Genomic DNA, 16,698 nt, shown 5'->3' with positions numbered 1-16,698 from the left:
AAAAAGAGAGAGAAAGAGGAAATAAGACCAGATAAAATGGCTTTCAACATTTCATAGGCAGTTAATGATAACTTGTGTCTGATTTTGAAGCCATCTGATGAATACATAGCCTCTTTTGCCAAATGTAAGACACGTATGATACATGCTTTCTTTAGCCTGTTAGTGTCAGTGATCATCATATGCATGTTAATTTACCTTCCAAAAGCAGCAAATAAACTGTTTTACAGATGTAAGTCAAGCCAACTAATGAATACTTTGTTTTAAGCAGGACTATGAAAAGTTGAGCTTTTGCCTTATTGCGACTGCGTGGCCTTTGAATTATAGATAGCGTAATTCCCCAGAGACAATCTGTTGTTCTGTCAGCTCAGATCAGAGATGAACCACCTAACATCACACTCAGAGGTCAGAAGCTGCTCTCTGCTGCAGAGTAGCGAATGCACACTGACTACCTCATAATTAAAGTGAGAAATTAACCTCAGAGAACCTCAGAGAATGAAACCACGGCTCATGACGATATAGCTACAGTGCTATATAACATTTCACAGCATTTTTGGATCAAAAATTCATCACTCTGCCATTTATAAATACTAAAAAAAAAAAAAAAAAAATTGAAGTGAATTATCAACTTGGACAGTTAAGTAATATTGTTTCAGACAGTGTTGACAGATGCCTGTGGTGTGACATGATGTACTCCATCTAAAATAATTTTAATCAGCATTTTGCTTGTTCTTTTTATAATTAAAATCCATATAGTTTATGACCATTAAATAAAAAAACTACATGGAATAATTGTACTTATTGTTTTTAATTCATTTGCCACTCTGCAAGACCATTTAAAATGAACCATTGAAGCAAAAAGGTGACTAAAGTAGAGAAAAAAACCTTTTGAAAAAGGCTTTTCATTATAATTCATTTAAAGTGCCCTTATTATGCTGTTTTAAAATGTTCCTAATTATGTTTTGGTGGTCTCCTACAATAGGTTTTCATGCATCCAAGGAAAAAAAAAAAAAAACTAGAATTTTCTCATAATATACATTGCATCGTCACCTCTTTTCTCACAGTGTCAGAAACAGTTTGATAAAGGATTCAGTCTCTCTAAACCCCTCCTTTTCAAGAGCCTACTCTGCTCTGATTGGCCAGATGGCCCAGTTTGTTGGGATTGGTCAGAAAGATATTACCATATCTGAATTTCATCTGAAGAGGCTTGATACACAGTGATACGAATGGTAACTATGGTGTCGGTTTTATCGTATCAATTGGAGCCGCAGTCCTCATCCATTAGAAGTGCATGGAAAGTGGATCTGCAGTGCAAAAGACAGTGTCTTCTTGACAAAACTCTTCGAGCCCTCAGCTACAACTACACCCGCTCTAAAAAAATGCTGGGTTAAAAACAACCCAAGTTGGGTTGAAAATGGACAAACCCAGCAATTGGTTTGTTTTAACCCGACAGTTGGGTTAAATGTTTGCCCAATGTGCTGGGCAGGTTAATTTAACTCAACTATTGTTTAAAAATGACTATATGTCTGGCTTAAAATGAACCCAAAATAGGTTGGAAATTAAAAATCAGACACATAATTGCTAGATGGAACTATAATAATCAAAAGGTGAACATTTATTAGTATTAATAAGCAATTTAATACATGCTTATTGTTTAATTATTATTCATTAAACTTTTTTTTAATATAAATGTTCATTTATTAAACATATTAATAAATAATTTCCAACATACTACATTGGTTCATTTTAAGCAAACAATACAGTAATTTTTAAACAATAGTTGAGTTAAATAAAACTGCCCAGCAGTTTGGGCAAACATTTAACCCAACTGCTGGATTTGTCCATTTTCAACCCAACTTGGGTTGTTTTCATTAACCCAGAATGTTTTAAAGTGCTGTTTGATGGTGTGTCAGTTGAGGCATTGTTTGTGGGGAGCCAATAAGACCAGAGACTGGAATTATGCAATCATGTGTTAAAAAACCTACATACTGTAGGTTTGTAGCAGTAAGTGAGATGTCTGAGGAACTGTTACTACTATAGTTAGCTTGATACTCTATGTGACTTCTTTCTGTTGATTTCTCAGTTTTGAATATGCTTCTGAGGTGGCACTAACACAGACTATAATGAACCTTCACAGCTTTGCATTCCGGATGCCAACTGTAAGGATTTAGTTTTGACAAGCTACCAATAGTCCTAAATGAAATGGTAAGCAGTTTGGAGATGTGTATTTTGTTTTTGGAAACACATGCTCTTTATTTGCGCCAAGATTTCTTTTCTTTTTTTTTTTTTTTTTTTTTCCTGCTATTCCTTTTCTCTGCATTTTTACAATAAGGCCTTTATTTGTGTATCATAGTGACGGAAGAAAAGCATTTAAAAAAGGCTGGTTTAAATTCCCTAGAGCTCTTGAGCATGTGTTAATGATTAACTTTTGATTCTTGATTTCTTTGAACAATGCTTCAAGAATATAATAAAATATGTTCTGCATGTGTATTTTTGTGTTTAATTCCAACGGTATTTTCTCAAATCCACGTTTGAGGTTTTAATAGAAAGCATATGGAGCAATTTTACTGATAGTGCAATACAGTTGATGTATTTAGGTATCTACTATTTCCAGTCAAGTATGAATACTCATTGAAATGAAATACTCAAAATCACATCAGTATCTCAGTATCATAGCTTTTATTCTTTGCAGTAAATTTGACTTTGTGAATTCAATTGCTTTGCCTTTCATTTTGGTTATAATAATGTCACTGGCTATCCAAGGCATAAATGTGAAAAAGCAAATAAATTGATATTGGCATATTATAGTCTAATGTGATATTAGATGAAGAAGAAGATAAAGGTGCCCTGTTTTATAAGGACTCCTGTAAAGGCTGCGCTTGCCCATGGCCTCCTTCTTACCGCTAGCAAATTAAGAGACTGCAAAAAGGTCACCTTACATACCAATATCAGCCCCAAAGAGACAGAGGTTCTCCTCCTTTGAACAAGAAAATCTACATAGTGTTCCCAGATCTGCCTGGTTAAAACTACTTGATCCACATCCTCCTCCGCCGTCTAAATTGGGCCAGTGGGTCGAAAGCAGTGGAGAAAAAGAATCACTAGTTTGCATGACTGTGGGCAGTCTCTATCAATCAGAAACACAATGCTTAGAGGGAGAAACCGAGGCTCGAATACTCAGACGCATTCTCCTGGCAGAGCAGCCGAGTAGAAGTAGTGACAGGAACAGTTTTATTAAAATGGATCAAATGATACTTTGCCATTCTTGCTGACAGTCATCTCATAACTTTTTTGTTTATTTGATTTTGTTTATTCCTTCAAATGATACTTGGCAATATAATAACTAGCACCAGCACACTACACTCTAAAAATGTGTTTTTCAGGTAATCAAAAAATGTGCTTCATGTGCTAAAAACTCATGTATGTACAGTATGTATGTATGCATTCTTTTTTATTCAAAAATGTAATGCTCAGAATATTTGATTAATCAAGTTATAGCAGATATTTTAATATGATTATGATTTAATATGAAACAACCTGACTATATTAGACTACACTAACAAAAGTCATTTCTAAGCATCAGGTCAATAGAAATATGTTGATACATAGTGATTTTTTTTTTTTTTTTACTTTCATAATTGTATTTTAGTATCTTCTAAATATTTTAGTATTTCCATTTTAATTTTACTTAAAGTCTTAGTAATTTATTTGTGTAAGATATGTAGATATGTGTAGATATTTTTAATTTTTATTTCAGTTTTAGTTTTTTTTTAGTACAGTACATCAAGTTAAACTACAAAATATTTCGAGAATATCTCGAAAGGTTGCTTTGCGAACTAGCTGAAATAAAATAAGTTTTTTTTATGTTTTATTTTATTTCAGTAAATGTTCATTTTATTTTTCATGTAATGAAAATGTTTTTTAATCATTTTAGTTATAGTTTCAGTTATAAAAATAATCATGCTTTTACGTAACAATGGTACGGAAGAGGATTTGTGCCAAGCAATAATAAAAAAAAATAAAACCATCTCGAGATTAAAGTTGTGAAATTTCGAGAAAAAAACTCGTTAAATTTCGAGAAAAAAGTCGAAATAAAATGTTGAGAATAAAGTCATTAAATTATGAGAAAAAACTCGTTAAATTTCGAGAAAAAGGTTGAGATAAAATGTTGAGAATAAACTTATTAAATTACTAGAAAAAAGTCGAGATAAAATGTTGAGAATAAACTCGTTAAATTACGAGAAAAAAGTCGTTAAATTACAAGAAAAAAGTCGAGATAAAATGTTGAGAATAAAGTCATTAAATTACAAGAAAAAAAGTCGTTAAATTACGAGAACAAATTCGTTAAATTATGAGAAAAATGTCGTTAAATTTCGAGAAAAAAGTCGAGATAAAATGTTGAGAATCAACTCATTAAATTATGAGAACAAATTCATTAAATTACGAGAACAAATTCGTTAAATTATTAGAAAAATGTCGTTAAATTTCGAGAAAAAAAGTCGAAATAAAATGTTGAGAATAAACTCATTAAATTATGAGAAAAACTCGTTAAATTTTGAGAAAAAAGTCAAAATAAAATGTTGAGAATAAACTCGTTAAATTACGAGAAAAAAGTCGTTAAATTACGAGAAAAAAGTCGAGATAAAATGTTGAGAATAAAGTCATTAAATTACAAGAAAAAAAGTCGTTAAAATACGAGAACAAATTCGTTAAATTACGAAGTTGTTCTCATAATTTAACCACTTTTTTCTCGTAATTTAATGACTTTTTTCTCAAAATTGAATGAGTTTATTCTCAACATTTTATTTAGACTTTTTTCTTGAAATTTAACGACTTTTTTCTCGTAATTTAATGAGTTTATTCTCAACATTTTATCTCGACCTTTTTCTCGAAATTTAACGACTTTAATCTCGAGATGGTTTTATTTTTTTATTATTGCTTGGCCCTAATCCTCTTCCGTACAATGGCATGTTTTCAGTTCTTATAATGATTAAGGCATTTTATAAAATATGTTTTTCATTTAATAGCACTTACAGCTGCAGCTCCAGAGCTGTGATCTTGATGCACAGGAATGAATATTCAAAATGAAGTCTCCTGTTCCTTCTTGAAAGCCTGAAGCTATTACCTGCTCAGCTTGAATGCTTTGTGTTTGTGTGTGTGTATTTTAGCAGACGCAACGCCGCGTGACCTTCCACCTCCCGGACGGCTCTCAGGAGAGCTGCAGTGACAGCGGGCTTGGAGAGCAGGAGCCCAACAGCAGTGCCAGCACCACCCAGCCTCTGCCCTTGGGCTTCCCTCAGGAAGAGTACTATGAACAGACCTCACCGAACAGCCGCACTGAGGGTGACGGCAACTCCGACCCCGAGTCCAGTAAGTACTGACCGCTGTCCTTTACCAGCACATTTTCAGCCGCTGAGCAGGCAAAAGGCAGAGGAGGTCAAAACTGCGGGGGCCTCCAAGGTTGATGAACTGCTAAGCAGTGTTTTTACATTACGTATACACTTTTTTTTATTATTATTTTATTTCTATAGCACATTCAGGTGGTTATCACATATTTCTCAGGCCTGTACACTAATTCAAAATTTAAAGGTCAGTAATATATTTTTTATGTTTTTAAAGAACAGTTTTGAACAGAAGTCTCTTATGCTCACCGAAGCTGAATTTATTTGATCACAATTAAAAGAACTGTTTTTATTTGAGCATATTTTAAAATGTAATTTATTCATGTGAAGGCAAAGCTGAATTTTCAGCATCATAGACCTTATTCAGAGCTGCTCCAAGACGAGTATAAAAGCAAGGCTGTGAGGGAGAGACTCGCCGTGTTTTCAATGGCATCTGCTGTAAAAAGCTGTATAAAGCTCCTAGATCGCTTATCATTTTTCACAGCTCATGTTGTCAGAAGTTGTAATGTTTATTAAAATTTCTTGGAAATATATTTCTGCAGTGTTTCATCAGCATAACAATCCAAAAACACCTTAAATAACAAATACAACCCACTAAAGAGATGCATGTCTATCCTTCATAGCCTTGCTTTCATTCCTGTTAAAAATCAAAGATGGCGCTGCTGTGAATAAGGTCTATTTCTCCGGTCTTCAGTGCCACATCATGATCCTTCAGAAATCATTTTAATATGCTGATTTGCTGCTCAAGAAACATTTCTTACTTTTATCAAGTGTGAAAACAGTGGCCTGCTTAACATTTTTGTGGAAACTGTTCCTTTTTTTTTTTTTTTTTTTTTTCTCAATTTGTCCAAATATCCAGCATTTAAAAAAAATTTGTAACATAAATTTCGGTAACACTTTAATATGGGGAACAATTCTCACTTTTAAGTTGCTTATTATTAGCTTGCATATTGGCTGTTTATTAGTACTAATAAAGCACATACACTGTAAAGAAGAATTGTTGGTTTAACTTAAATAAAATACGTTACCTGCTTGCCTTAAAATTGAGTTCATTGACATGAAAAAAAAATAAAAAATTAGTTAATACAATGAAGACGATTGGTTTAATCAACAGAAACTCAAAATATTATTTTGTGTGAATTATTGAAGCTGATATGACAAAAGAAAAATGTTGTGATAAATCATTAAAATAATTTTTTACAGTGTATTAAAGGGTCATGAATGCCCAGAACACATTTTTTGAGCTGTGAACTGGCTGCACATCATTGAAAACACTAAAGGTACTCATTAATTTTATTTATAATTTGAAATTAGTTATTTTTGCATTTTTCAGAGCGATTTCTGTCTTCCGGTTTGAAAAGCAAAGTCGGAGAAACGTCACAAAATCTGACGTCATCGTGTAGCTAATACCGGCAAGATCAGGAGTGCTGATTGGCTCCAGTACAGGCTGGTCGAACATGCTGACTTCAACAGTTTCTGCATTTATTCATGAGAAAAAGCACATTCAATCCAATCACTGCGCTGTAGTATGCATAAGATTATAATTGCAGTACTATGCATGAGGAAGTATCCTCTGTCTCTTGTCATTCAGAGACATGGGTCTTTAGTGCTCGTTTCCTCAGTGCTACAACTCAAAAATGCCTTTTCCTGCGACGCGACCAGAGCAGAGGTTTGGGTACATGTGGATTGTTTTGCTGTAATCTACCAGCACAAATGGAAAATATGTTCGCATGAGATCGCATTACAGCAGAGAATTCAAATGTCACAAACGTGCTGTTCATTCACCTCTGCTTTCAAACATGCGAGACGTGTGTATGTACTAGCACTAGTGTTGTTTGTATTTTGTCTGCAATGCGGTCAGAACTGGAGTTTGAATAAGAACACATGAAAAATACGATTTTTATGATATGCACAAGTATATGATCGGTTTCAGTGCAGAGCTCCTCGATGAGTTTAACAACACTAGCCACGTGGATTATAGATCTTATACAGAATAAAGTATCTGTGTTTAAAGTTTTTATGGACATATTTAACACATTCTCCTGCACCAAACATTAACCAGCATGGTCTTCTTCAAATGAAATATATGTGCAAACTGGACATTGATACGTGTATCTGAATGCGATGACACGATTATTTTGATGAACAAAAGACTTAGAGAATGGACAAAAATTAAACTATGACTTTATTCTTTCTGTGTTAAACTACGTGTTGCAGTGCTCGTAAACGTAATGAATTAGCCCTTTTAAATATTATTTTGCATTTCTCCCTTGTGCTTGGGAGTTTGTTGTCATTTTCTCCATGCTCATTAATATTAATATGAATATGAATATTAATATGAATATTAATATTCATCATTCTGTGTAATGAGTGTGTTGTACACTGTAAAAAAAATCCCAGTAAAATTTACGGTAAAAAAACGGCAGCTGTGGTTGCCAGAACTTTACCGTAAAAAATACAGTAGCAATGTAAAAAAAAATCTGTTCAATTTACGGTAAAATAACGTATTTCATTAACTGATATAATGTTAATTTACCAACCTAATGAAGTACTAATACCTGTTTTGTACCTTTATAATACACTGACAGTCACCAAACACAGTGGTGATAAGAGTCACATGATGAATCAAAGTTCATCACAAGCTGAGAAGGACAACACTAACATATAGAAGGTGCACACAGTGTCATTCACACACACACACACACTAAACACCATCATGGTAACATGCATGAAATTTAAAAAATGCAATAAACATTAATTTAACAACATTAGATGTAACATAAAACCCTAATGTACATAACTGATTAGAAACAAATGAGAAAAACTAAGAATTGATATATTTTCGTTGAAAAGTTATTTCAACGAAAATATATCAAATGTGAAGTGTCACACAGGGAATTGTGGGAATGTCAATTTACGTTTTTTCAATGTAAATTTTACAATGAATTGTTATTTTTCACTTCAAAAAACTGTGAATTTAACGGTATTTTACCGTAAAATTACATTAAATGTACCGTTAGATCTATTACAGTTATTCACCGTATATAGTACGGAAATTTTCTGTAAACCAATTCACCGCATCATTTTTACAGTCTTTTACTGTTAAAATCACGGTCATTTTTTTCAGTGTAGGTCTGTGTTTCATTGGTTGTTCTCTCCCCTCTTCCCCCCCTCTACACTTCCACTTTTCCAGAGCTTTACATGCCCATTTTTACAGAGTTTTTCCAGCTCAGAGGTGTGAACGACCAGGCTAAAACAGGGGGGTTTCATGACCCTTTAATGCCTTATTCTGCATGACTATATTCTACATCCATAAATCCTACCCCATACCTAAACTTAAATGCTACAAAAACTACCTTACTAACTATTAACAAGCACTAAATTAAGAATTTATTGAGGCAAACATCATAGTTAATAGTGAATATGTGTTCCCTATACCAAAGTGTTACCTAAATTTCTTTACTCTCATTTTTTGATTTTAGTGCCTCCATGATGAATGTAAGTATTAATTTCCTTCAAAAAAAAAAAAAAAACTGACCTCAAACTTTTGAACTAGTGTATAAATATATGTAAACATAACATAAATATCTATATAATATCCATATATCTGTTTTATCTCTTTTCATTTTCTCAAAAACAAGACAGAAAACTAACATAGCCGCTATGAACCTGAACTCTCCATACCTTGCGAGCGAGTCAGTAAAAGTTTTGAGTTCCATCTATTACCATTCAAATATGTCCTTTCATTTATATCTCATCCAAAGAAATCTCTATTTTTCCACTATGTATATTTGTTTCTGTCTTCTCTGAGGATTGGTTTACCATCTGCTCTGGTGCGAGAACAGAAATGCGTACAGTTTATAGGGCACGTTGCTGTTAAGTGAACATTAACGCTGCCCTCTGCATAGTGCTTTGCGGAGCAAATAATGCTTGTTTAGGGAGGGTGTTTATTTGCTCAAGTTGTTATTGTTTAATGAGGCGCAAAAGAGCTGGTTAGTATTTACTGCTGGGCTACTCTATATCGCACGGCCATTAGTATGACTGACCGGTCGTTGTGAACGTAAGCTTGGTAGATCTTCTTCATCATGCAGCATATAACGCGGTCTTTGTGTTTGATTCTCACTGTAACCCTGGGATGTAAAGCCCTTGTATCTTGAATACCGTAGGACGGTCCAGCGCGGCTGATGGATCCTTTGATTCCTGGGTTCATTTCAGCATCATCATCAGGAAACTGTGGGGGGGACTCTGATCAACACAAATCTCTTCATCTCTTTCTGGCTTACACATCAATGATATCGGTAGATTACCATAACGTTATTCGTGTTGTTTGAGGCAAGAGAAGTTTGAAGGAAAAGCACCGTAGTGAAATAAATTGGCTTGCATACACCTGCAGATATCCTCTGTGTTTGGTCCATAAATGAGACAATAGCGTCTCTGAATGAAGCACAAATGTCTTTGCATTCTGCACTGCAGCAGAGCTGTGACACTCACAGTGTTGTGTAAGAATGAATGCATTTCTTCAGCTCTACTCCTGCCAAGCTATTTACATACACATGAGGGCCAGTCTTTGCTCTTAGATTAGCTGTTGTTGAACCGGCCTGCTGTCTATGTTAATTCAACCTGTTCTCTCAAACTGAGCTGTATTCATGCATTTAAATCCCTATTTTTCATATTCATTTATACATCTGATAAACTGTATATACTATCATCTTACAATGCATACAAACATATCTTCACATAAAAAGCTTTGACACCCTATTTTTCACATACACGCGCACACACACACTGCTAGCTACATTAAATTACTTAAGGAAGTGTTATTTTCTTAATTATTAATATTCTGTTTAAATAAGCATTATTTTTCGGAAACAATAAGGATATTAGGGTGACAGAATTAAAATAATTGCATATAAATTTGCACTAAACAGTGTGCTAATAAAACTAAACAACTCTGTAATTGATACAAGTGAATTGAAAATACAGTGATAAACAGCAGTATTCACAAACTAAATATGTATTATACTTCAAAAGATGTGAAATGCCTTGTAGGAGTTTCAAGAACAACACTGAGTGATGAGTCAACTGAATCACTGAATTGATTTTGAGTCAGTTCATTCAAATGAACTGTACAGATGAACCAGATGAATCTGAATTCTCTAAATGATTTTAAGGGATAGTTCACTCAAAAATTATAATTCTGTCATCAGTTACTCACTCCCAGGTCGTTCCAAACCCACACTGTAAAAAAAAAACTTCAAGTCTTCTGAAAAGACACCAATTTAATTTAATTAGGATTTAATTTAGGCTTTTATTCGCATATAAACACTGATCAACAAATAAATAGAGCACATTAAATATTGTCAATGGGAGCTCAAACATTCTTTGTTGATTTGCGAGAACCAATGATGTTTGCTCCTGCACATCAAGCACGCTTGAGCTTCTGTATACCTTATTTGACCTACCTTATAGGTTTTGTCAGAACCGATAGCCTCGTGGGCAGCGCTACGACATTTAGCACAACTGTGCCTCCAGCGATCCGATTCGATTCCTGCCTCAAGGTCTTTTTCCAATCCCATTCCTCTCTCTCCATCCCATGCTTTCCTATCTGATCTCTACACTGTCCAATACAGCATATATATATAATATACATATATATATATTTAATATAAATTGTGACGAGATTTCTTGTCGAGGCGAAAAGCAGTCTCGTGATAGTGTGAGGGTGAAATTAGGATATAATATGCCACCACTACGTTTACATTATGGCTCCACTGTCTTTTTGTTTTTTATAGACATAAAAAAAACATTTAATTCAGTTGGATAACGGTCGCTGCCGCTCCCTATTCACAGAGTACGCGCGATCGCGAAAGTGAAAGTGAACGCGAGGGCGCATTCAAACGTGATGTCAATACCCCGCATTTTGAAAGCGGCTTCCTGATGCATGCAAATATCTCTCAATATGAAAGCTATTTTAGGCTGGGCAGTGTAGCTGTAAGCATCTCTCAGCTGTGTATCATGCTTAAAAAAAACATTTGGTCTCTATTTGCACTTTGACTTTGAGAGAGTGCTTTGATTATGGTTGCACTTATTGTTTACACTTAAGACTGAAAGAAAACTGTTATTTATTTTTATGGTAACACTTTATAATAAGGTTTCATTAGTGAACGTTAGTTAACTTTACATGAACTAAGGAACAACAATACTTCTACACTATTTTAGTTAATGCTAATTTCAACATTTACTAATAGATTGTTTAAATCAAAAGTTGTATTTGTTAACATTACTTAATGCACTATCCTGAACTAACCATGAATAACTATTTTTATGTTTAACTAACATTAACAAAGATTAATAAATACTGTAGCAAAGATATTGCTCATTGTTTATGTTGGTCTTCGGAACACAAATTAAGATATTTTAGTTGAAATCCGATGGCTCAGTGAGGCCTCCATAGGGAGCAATGACACTTCCTCTCTCAAGATCCATAAAGGTACTAAAAACATATTTAAATCAGTTCATGTGAGTACAGTGGTTCAATATTAATATTATAAAGCGATGAGAATATTTTGGTGCGCCAAAAAAACAAAATAACAACTTATTTAGTGATGGCCGATTTCAAAACACTGCTTCAGGAAGCTTCGGAGCTCAAATAAATCAGTGTATCGAATCTGCTGTTCGCCAAAGTCACGTGATTTCAGCCGTTGGCAGTTTGACGTGATCTGAATCATGATTCGATACACTGATTCATTTGAGCTCCGAAGCTTCCTGAAGCAGTGTTTTGAAATCGGCCATCACTAAATAAGTTGTTATTTTGTTTTTTTGGCGCACCAAAATATTCTCATCGCTTTATAATATTAATATTGAACCACTGTACTCACATGAACTGATTTAAATATGTTTTTAGTACCTTTATGCATCTTGAGAGAGGAAATGTCATTGCTGTCTATGGAGGCCTCACGGAGCCATCGGATTTCAACTAAAATATCTTAATTTGTGTTCCGAAGATTAACGAAGGTCTTACGGGTGTGGAATGGCATGAGGGTGAGTAATAAATGACAGAATTTTCATTTTTGGGTGAACTAACCCTTTAAGAGAGAGATTCTTGTAAAACATGTTTGATTAGTGCTTCAAAATCAAAATAGCATTTTGTCACACCATTGCTACTTTTTGGAAAAGGTAATTTTTAGTACTCAGTAGGAAGTTAACAAGCAAAAGAACTTGTTATCCCTTATTAAGGAATATATTTCTGATGTTTTAAGATGTTAGTCTTATTTATGCTTGTATGCAGCAGTCCACAACAATTTCATATCTGAAAATTACCTTGTATTATCTTTTTTTTTGTGTGTGTTTGTGTACTATTTATTTTTTACACTGAGAGATAACAACAGGCTGGATAATGGGCTGCTTCTGTGCATCATCCTGTAGAAAGAAACAAACTAGCAGTGATTTGCATATGCTAAGTGATTGCTCTGTGGCTCATTAATATTCTGCAATGGATGCATCTCCAGCTTCATAAAATCAGCCTTGTAAATGGGAGCACGACGTTCGTGTCATTTGGGAACTGGGTTAATTGGCAAAGTGGACATCTTTTTTTTTTTTTTTTTATGATAAATTTGCAATAAAATATTCTTTTTTCCCTCTATCTGGAGGCTAAATTGCTCTCAGGTAATTCAGTTACAACAGACAGCAAATGATAGCAAAAAAAATCCAAGAGGGAATTCTGAAGTCAATATTCTTATCGCACTGTTTTTCACTTCAACTTCATCCGTTCGAGCAAACCATTCTTTGTACACAAAATCTATCATTTATTCTATTGTCAAAGCACAAGCTGAAAAACCTGAAAGCTTCCAAACTGACAGCCCCATGAATAAACATGAGCAATCCAACGCTGCTTAAAATGAAAAATACATCATGCACTTTTATCCCAAGATTATTTGCTGTTGTGCAAAAGCCAGATTGATAAAAAATCATGTCATTTATTTATAATCAGCAGAAGAGCATGGTACGGAGGGTCGAGATGGCGTAAAGCAGAAGAGAAAAAGCTGACGTCGTCCCCTCGAGCATGGCGGGACCCCCAGTGTGTGTTCGACGAGGAAAGAAGTCAACCGTCTCATTCGGTTCCCATTTCCTAGCCCAAAAGTTCACTGATAAAAGCTGACACCGTGGTTGAGAGTTCAAAAAGAGAGATAGATCCCCTCTCTGTTGACAGACTCTGAGACTGTGAGAGGAGTGCATCGGAGGCGTAGGGAGCCCAAGACGGATTAGATATGGTTTTATCAATGAGCAGCAGGCAGCTGTAGCTGTGGCAATCGCTTATCTTGTCGTCTCAATTTGAAAAGAGTGAGAACAAGAGAGAGAGAGAGTAAGACGAAGGGGGATTGAGAGAAAGAACAGAGAGCACCGGTGGCAGACCCAGGGAAAAGGTGACGTGAAGCGGGTTTAGGCGCGAAAAGGTGGCGTGGCAAGGTCTCGCGTGTCATCTCGGTTTGAGTAATAGCAGGTGGAAAAGCAGAGGATACGGCCTTCTTATGACAATGTATTTCTCTGCTCCTTTTTTTAAAACAGCATCTTTATTAGACCGCCCGCTTTTGAAATAAAGTTCATGTGACATTTATGTTACTGTTATTTATGAGGCAGGAGGCAATTCGTTTTATGGCTCCTTTTTGCTTTCCCTCCTCGGGCTCTCTTTATCAGACGGTCACCAGTATAGTTTGCTCATTTTCGCAACACTCTGCTCTGAGCGGCTCGAATTTGCCACGGCCTCTGGCCGATTGGCTAAAGACTCGTTTCTGCTGTTTGCCAAATTAGCATGGACGTTGTTGTCCCTCTGCCACCACCCTGTGCTTCCACCCTCCCGAACAGCTGGCGGAGGCAAAAGGGAACTTCTCATACAATTAACGTTTTTAAATCTTCACCGTCCCTTCAGGCGGTCAAACCTTTGTACTTAACATCAAACAGTATTATGCATTAAAGTGTGTGTTTGGGATCAGCGCCGCCGTCGAATTCAGGTAGTTACGTCTTTGTCAAGCAAACAAACTCTGATCTTAAATTCATTTTTTTTTTTTTTTTTTTTTTTTCTGGGTGTGAATGGATTATTTGGAAATATGATGTGTAATATATAATTATATTATATCTTGCCCTGCTGAGTGTTGAGTCTCGTCTTTAAAAGAGGTGAATATTGTGCACTACAAAGCTAATTTGCCTTAATGGTGTGCTTCATGATTGCGTGAGTCACATTGTTTTCTTCCTGATAAGTCAGATTAATTACATAAGGGTTATTTATAGATCTATACTCATGCAGCATTGCAGTGTGTGTTGATTTACATATTTAATAACCCTCACAGACATTTTACTTGTGGAAAACCGGTAGCGATTGCATTATGTTTTGCATTTGTCCAAGTGACTAATGGAAAAGAGCAGCCAATGAAGATGCTTGGAAACAAGCTGTCTTCAATATTTTCTTTTGTTTACATTGTGTTGGCTGAAATGGTCATTGATAAAAACTGTCCAGTGGTGGGTGGGCTACCAAGATCTCATCATTCTGCCCTCGTGAAAAATAAAATAAAATGTTTTTGAAAGAATTTTAATGCTCACTAAGGCTGCATTTGATCAAAAATACCATACAAATAGTAATGTTTTGAAATATATTTAAAAAGAAGGTTATTAAGGTTATTTAAATATATATTAAAATATGACTAATTCTTGTGATCCTTCAGAAATCATTCTTATGTGCTGATTACTGCTCAAGAAATATTTATTTTTGTTATCATCAATGTTGAAAACAATTACAATATAAAGTTCAATGAACAGCGTTTATTTGAAATAGTAAAGATATTTATGTTACAAAAGACTTTCTATTTAATGCATTTAATGCTGTCACCTTTTGATCTATTTAATGCATCCTTGCTGAATAAAAAGTATTATTATTGTTATTATTATTTAATATCGTGACCCTGAACTTACCCTGAACTTTTGAAGGGTAGTGTAAAATAATGTACTATTTACAAATGTTTTTATCATCATTATTATTATATTTTTCATTTAAAACTTTTAATTTAAAGAGAAAAAAAATACTGAATGCATGCCAGAATGCCACATTCAAAGATTTGCTCCTAAATGAAACGTTCATTTTGAATCATATATGCAGATTAATGAAGACAGATCCCTTATCATGGGTCTTCGTGAAGTTCATTTCGATTTTGAATGTAAAGATTTTCTCATGTGTCAGTCTAATACATTTAGTCTCAGGGAGTCTCCATTTTACCAGCTAAAAGCATGTTGCCGCCATGTCATTAGTAAAGTATTAGTCATTGAGAGAGATTTCCTGATGTGAAGCATATGGCTGCATGTGACCAGCTTATGGCTTGCCTTTCTAAGATCTAATCTGGTATAAAAAATAAATAAATTCAAATGAACCAATCCATTTTATGAATGCTAAATATAATAAGATTACAGTTTTAACGACGTCTATACACTTTTAGAGTGAGAGCTTTAATGTATACACTTTTTCTAAGTGCATCCATGGGTAATTTTTGTTATTGTTTTCCACTGCAGTGTTTAGAACAGAAATATACATGGAATTGGTTTAGCCTAAGATATTAAATGCTCTCTCTCTCACACTCTTTTTCACTTTAGCAAAGCATAGCTGTTATTGCTGTTAGTGGTATAAACAGATGCTGGGTTGGCCTTTTCAGATAATCTCAAGCGGAACATGTAAAACAATTTTATAAACACTGCATAAGTGATGGGATGCTGCGTGAAATGCATTTCCATTCAATCAAATTAGGCTGCCTATTATTTTATTCAGCTATCGGTAGTGAATGTATAGCTAAATTACACTAAGTTTTTCATTTCCCAAGCATAATCCTCCCTGGGTTATTTATTTATTTATTTATTTTACTCCAAATTCTTAATTTTTATTAGTGGGTCAATGATGTGACGGGTAATTTTTCTGTCCAAAGGCCTTGATAATAATTAAAAAAACAAAACAAAGATATGACATCCAAGGTATACTCTTTTATTGGATCCAAAAGTTTTCAATTATATTTTGCTACATATGAAGATATAAAGGTATTTTAAAGATTTTGAAGTGTCAAAAGGTCATTTGTGATTAAAATATCTTAAAATGTTAGCATTGTTTGGAAATATAGTCATTCGGTATAACCAAAAGTGTCATTCGGTAAAACCTTCTTGTAAAAATCTTGTAAAAAATGACAGAAGTGGTGTTAACTGATTTTAAAAACCACATAATCTCATTGTTAACTTCAAAATTAATTATGTCTCCATGTTTTTTTTACACTTT

The 16,698-nt window shown here is 34.4% G+C and overlaps 1 protein-coding gene across 1 annotated transcript in view; it reads left to right on the top strand.

The window, feature by feature from the left end:
- The window catches only part of pcdh11 (protocadherin 11), a 216,068-nt gene that overhangs the window by 120,084 nt on the left and 79,286 nt on the right, over nucleotides 1-16,698 (top strand). Inside the window, exon 5 of the mRNA XM_048176126.1 lies at nucleotides 5,163-5,364. Coding sequence (XP_048032083.1) covers nucleotides 5,163-5,364 — 202 coding nt within the window. The remainder of the gene's footprint in view (nucleotides 1-5,162; nucleotides 5,365-16,698) is intronic.

This window comes from Megalobrama amblycephala, linkage group LG23 (genome assembly GCF_018812025.1).
Source record: "Megalobrama amblycephala isolate DHTTF-2021 linkage group LG23, ASM1881202v1, whole genome shotgun sequence".
In the NCBI taxonomy this organism is placed as follows: domain Eukaryota; kingdom Metazoa; phylum Chordata; class Actinopteri; order Cypriniformes; family Xenocyprididae; genus Megalobrama; species Megalobrama amblycephala.
The sequence above is the reverse complement of the archived record's forward strand: the minus strand, read 5'-3'. Positions and strand labels throughout refer to the sequence as shown.